The 5,421-nt window shown below is 41.1% G+C and overlaps 1 protein-coding gene across 3 annotated transcripts; it reads right to left on the bottom strand.

Moving 5' to 3' along the window:
• Positions 1-835: 835 nt before the first annotated feature.
• On the bottom strand, positions 836-5,227 carry LOC139572865 (zinc finger CW-type PWWP domain protein 2-like). 3 transcript variants are annotated; one of them, XM_071395685.1, is made up of 6 exons: positions 5,052-5,227; positions 4,380-4,729; positions 3,881-4,043; positions 3,304-3,430; positions 1,541-1,623; positions 836-1,353 (listed from the first exon to the last, which is right to left on the bottom strand). In XM_071395685.1, the coding sequence occupies exons 2-6, from the start codon at positions 4,691-4,693 to the stop codon at positions 1,225-1,227; spliced, it is 816 nt and encodes a 271-aa protein (XP_071251786.1). In that variant the 5' UTR covers positions 4,694-4,729; positions 5,052-5,227; the 3' UTR covers positions 836-1,224. The 3 variants fall into 3 exon arrangements, with proteins under 3 accessions (XP_071251786.1, XP_071251788.1, XP_071251787.1); XM_071395687.1 differs by having other exon boundaries at positions 4,380-4,677; positions 5,052-5,211; XM_071395686.1 differs by lacking the exons at positions 836-1,353; positions 1,541-1,623 and adding an exon at positions 2,710-2,777 and having other exon boundaries at positions 5,052-5,215.
• Between the last annotated feature and the right edge of the window lie 194 nt (positions 5,228-5,421).

Below are 5,421 nucleotides of genomic sequence, written 5' to 3'. Positions count from 1 at the left end.
ATACTGATATATACAGTACATTATCCTGCTCCATACTGTTATATACAGTACATTATCCTGCACTATACTGCTATATACAGTACATTATCCTGCTCCATACTGCTATATACAGTACATTATCCTGCTCCATACTGCTATATACAGTACATTATCCTGCTCCATACTGCTATATACAGTGCATTATCCTGCACCATACTGTTATATACAGTACATTATCCTGCTCCATACTGTTATATACAGTACATTATCCTGCTCCATACTGCTATACACAGTACATTATCCTGCTCCATACTGCTATATACAGTACATTATCCTGCTCCATACTGTTATATACAGTACATTATCCTGCACTATACTGTTATATACAGTACATTATCCTGCACTATACTGTTATATACAGTACATTATCCTGCTCCATACTGCTATATACAGTACATTATCCTGCTCCATACTGTTATATACAGTACATTATCCTGCTCCATACTGCTATATACAGTACATTATCCTGCTCCATACTGCTATATACAGTACATTATCCTGCTCCATACTGCTATATACAGTACATTATCCTGCTCCATACAGTACATTATCCTGCTCCATACTGCTATATACAGTACATTATCCTGCACTATACTGCTATATACAGTACATTATCCTGCTCCATGTGGCTATATACAGTACATTATCCTGCTCCATGTGGCTATATACAGTACATTATCCTGTTGTATACAGTACATTATCCTGCTCCATACTGCTATATACAGTACATTATCCTGCTATATACAGTACATTATCCTGAGGCAATTAAGAAGTGATTGTCGATGCACTACAATGGTTTAGTTGTCTGATAACGTTTATTTCCTACATTCTCTGAACTTTAAAAAACATGAGGAATACAACATGTATTGCACTGGAATAACAATACAGCAATAACATAAAATGACAACTTGAGAATAAATGAACACAGTGAGAGATTTAACAAACGGGCCAAACAGAAAAGACTGTACTGAGGTTGAAGGCTTCTGTATACTGCCAGGCACCACAATGTCTATTTCCTTCAACAATGACCACAGTAACACATATTTTAGAAAAATATAACATTTCAAATAAATATCATAAATACAAAGCACTTTAAGGGGTTAAGAATTAACATGTGTTTCAGAAAAACTCTCTGGAAATATCTTGTTAAAAAATCTTGTTAAAATATCTTGTTTAAAAAATCTCTTATTTCTTGTTTCCTGCAGTCATCAGGTCTTCCAGACAGGTAGCGCTGTCAAACCTGAAACCTTCTATGATCAGAGTGTCTCCATCCTCCTCGATGCTGGCATCCCACATCCTAATCATCTGGTCCCGCTGTCACAACATCCATACACACGTAACATGTAGCAAAATACAAACCGGCGGCGTCATTTATCTCATTGAAAATAGTCAAATCATTGATGTATGTAACGTGTCTGCAGAAACACCCCAATAGCAGTGGATACTGGATACCCAGGACATGAGTCAAATACAGAAGTTACTAGAACCTAAATGTCTCTACCTTGCCCTCGTTGTCCTGCTGGTTGGAGCATTGTCTGAGCATCCTCTCAATAGCATGCATTAACCTCTGAGCCTGAAACAACACTGACACACAGTCACATCATGCATTAACCTCTGAGCCTGACTCAACACTGACACACAGTCACATCATGCATTAACCTCTGAGCCTGACTCAACACTGACACACAGTCACATCATGCATTAACCTCTGAGCCTGAAACAACACTGACACACAGTCACATCATGCATTAACCTCTGAGCCTGAAACAACACTGACACACAGTCACACAGGGGTCACATCATGCATTAACCTCTGAGCCTGAAACAACACTGACACACAGTCACATCATGCATTAACCTCTGAGCCTGACTCAACACTGACACACAGTCACATCATGCATTAACCTCTGAGCCTGACTCAACACTGACACACAGTCACATCATGCATTAACCTCTGAGCCTGAAACAACACTGACACACAGTCACATCATGCATTAACCTCTGAGCCTGAAACAACACTGACACACAGTCACATCATGCATTAACCTCTGAGCCTGAAACAACACTGACACAGTCACATCATGCATTAACCTCTGAGCCTGAAACAACACTGACACACAGGGGTCACATCATGCATTAACCTCTGAGCCTGAAACAACACTGACACACAGTCACATCATGCATTAACCTCTGAGCCTGAAACAACACTGACACACAGTCACACAGGGGTCACATCATGCATTAACCTCTGAGCCTGAAACAACACTGACACACAGGGGTCACATCATGCATTAAGCTCTGAGCCTGAAACAACACTGACACACAGTCACATCATGCATTAACCTCTGAGCCTGAAACAACACTGACACACAGTCACATCATGCATTAACCTCTGAGCCTGAAACAACACTGACACACAGTCACATCATGCATTAACCTCTGAGCCTGAAACAACACTGACACACAGTCACATCACGCATTAACCTCTGAGCCTGAAACAACACTGACACACAGTCACATCATGCATTAACCTCTGAGCCTGAAACAACACTGACACACAGTCACATCATGCATTAACCTCTGAGCCTGACTCAACACTGACACACAGTCACATCATGCATTAACCTCTGAGCCTGAAACAACACTGACACACAGTCACATCATGCATTAACCTCTGAGCCTGACTCAACACTGACACACAGTCACATCATGCATTAACCTCTGAGCCTGAAACAACACTGACACACAGTCACATCATGCATTAACCTCTGAGCCTGACTCAACACTGACACACAGTCACAAGGGGGTCACATCATGCATTAACCTCTGAGCCTGACTCAACACTGACACACAGTCACAAGGGGGTCACATCATGCATTAACCTCTGAGCCTGACTCAACACTGACACACAGTCACAAGGGGGTCACATCATGCAACACAGAATCACCACAGAACTATTCGGACAACAGCATAGCACCATCTCCATATATCTGAATTTATTTTTCTGCCTATTTCAAATATGATACTTACTTCAAATATGAAACTTACTTCAAATATGAAACTGACTTCAAATATGAAACATATTTCAAATATGATACTTACTTCAAATATGAAACTTACTTCATATGTGAAACATTAGAACCCAATTCTGGGACAATTCTGAATACCATTAACAAACAAATGCACCATGTTGAAAAAGACAGTGGTCAGGTGACAGTATCTCAGACTCTATTCATGCAGTTGTTCAGATGTAAGTCTACTCACATTCCTGAGGCTGGAAGTGGCTGATCTGCAGTCTCTCCTCACAGCCCATCTCCCTGACCTTAGCCACCTCCTCCATCGCCACCTCATACGACTTCCTCATAGCACCTCGCATGTTCCTGTATTTGGGCTACGCCGAAAAAAAAAACTTTTATTTTGTTTCTCAGACACAGATTTAAGCCTAGTTTTGGAATTTAAAAAACAAAATTTTCATTAGAGGTTCTCCATTGAGAGGTTTTTATTCTAGTTTAGGACCAGGTTAAATTTACATTTAAGTCATTTAGCAGACGCTCTTATCCAGAGCGACTTACAAATTGGTGCATTCACCTTATGATATCCAGTGGAACAACCACTTTACAATAGTGCATCTAACTCTTTTAAGGGGGAGGGGGGGGTTAGAAGGATTACTTTATCCTATCCTAGGTAAATCTGTGTCTGGAAAAAACAGCTCAAAACGTTTCAGATGTTTTTAAATTCCCTCCAAGATAAGAGTATGTCTCGTCATATCACTGAATCTTTCATCTCTATTGGCCTTCACTAACTAACATTAAACTGGCACACAAAGAAAAAAGATACATACTTTAGTGGAGGAGGTGTGGTAGAGTTCTACATGCTTGGCAGCAGCCCAGTATCTGGTGTGAGGTTTCCCCAGGAACTCAACATGGTAGTGCTCCACATAACCCTCGCTGTCCAGCCTCACATACTCCTCCACGTTGGGGTCTGGACTTAGAATGGCTGGCCACCTGGAGAGAGCTACAATGATTAGTTAACGCTTTATCTGACACTGGTATGGATGAATTCAATAGAATTAACTGTAGTAGCTAAGGGACGGTTTTCATGGAACTAGATGAAACCTATTTCTGGACTAAAAAGCCCTTTAGGCCTAGGGTTAGTGCCTGTTTTCATGGAACTAGATTAAACATATTTCTGGACTAAAAAGCCCTTTAGGCCTAGGGTTAGTGCCTGTTTTCATGGAACTAGATTAAACCTACTTCTGGACTAAAAAGCCCTTTCAGGCCTAGCCTTGATCTGAGTCCTGGAAACGGGCACATAAGCACCAACAGCCAACCATCCCATACCATGGCCAGTTGCATCCTTTCACCAGCACCAGGCTCCCGACAGGAAGCAGGAAGTACACCACCTTCAGGCCATGTTCCTTGAACTGGGAGTTGTTGGGGAAAGGGCCCTGAGGGATGTTGCAGTGGCTGAATAGAGGGTCTGGGTTCATATGACAGCGCCAGGACTTGTCATGGTCCAGCTCAGCCACCGCTTCATCACCCTTTGGTACCAGTCTCCACTTCAGGCATCTGGGAGACTCGCACTGGACCCAGGTCTTGTCTGCATAGTAGGATGTTTCATCCTCATTGGCATTCAGGTCTGGAAGAAGACTCATTTTTTTTTACAGCTGAACTGAGCGATCTTGGCTGACCTAAACAAGCAAACACAAACATATTGGCTAGCTAGCCCATCTGATATTGTCATAGAGAAAATAAATCATTAGTGTCAGCGGTCTATAATGTATTTGCTAAGACTACTTGCTTGCAAATATTTTTAAATATACTGAGCTACTAGCTAGACAATGAATGAATGGCCTTTGCTAACAGATCCACACATTTAGATCGTCATGATTCTAGCTAACGTTAGCCAGCTGGCTAACAACATTCTAGCTTTGGATAAAATTATTCTTATTAGCGCCTAGCTAACGTCCGTCATCGTTCAAGTCGTTTCTAGATATATTGATAAGTACTTACTGGCTGGCTACCTATCCCCGAATAAATGTATATAACCTTACACAGATTGAATTGCTAATGTGTATCACTACTACTAGCGAATTTAGCAAGCTAGCTCTCCAATTTATCATTTTGCTAGCTACCGGGCAAAGGCAAAATAATCAAGTGTCGAACTTTGCGGGGGAGAGGTCAGCAGAACCCCGAGACCAGAAATTATGTTCATGTCATAAAAAAAATAGTATGAATACACATGATATTGTTTCTATAATCTCTAACCCAGAGTTTGGAAGCTTTTCAAATAGTATAGTATTAATCCGAGTAACATATCTAGCTACAACCAGATTAATAGTTTTTTAAAGTCGAGGATGACGTCGGGGCTTTTATTTTGAAA

This window comes from Salvelinus alpinus, chromosome 4, assembly GCF_045679555.1.
Source record: "Salvelinus alpinus chromosome 4, SLU_Salpinus.1, whole genome shotgun sequence".
Classification (NCBI taxonomy): domain Eukaryota; kingdom Metazoa; phylum Chordata; class Actinopteri; order Salmoniformes; family Salmonidae; genus Salvelinus; species Salvelinus alpinus.
This window is presented reverse-complemented; position numbering and strand designations above follow the sequence as displayed.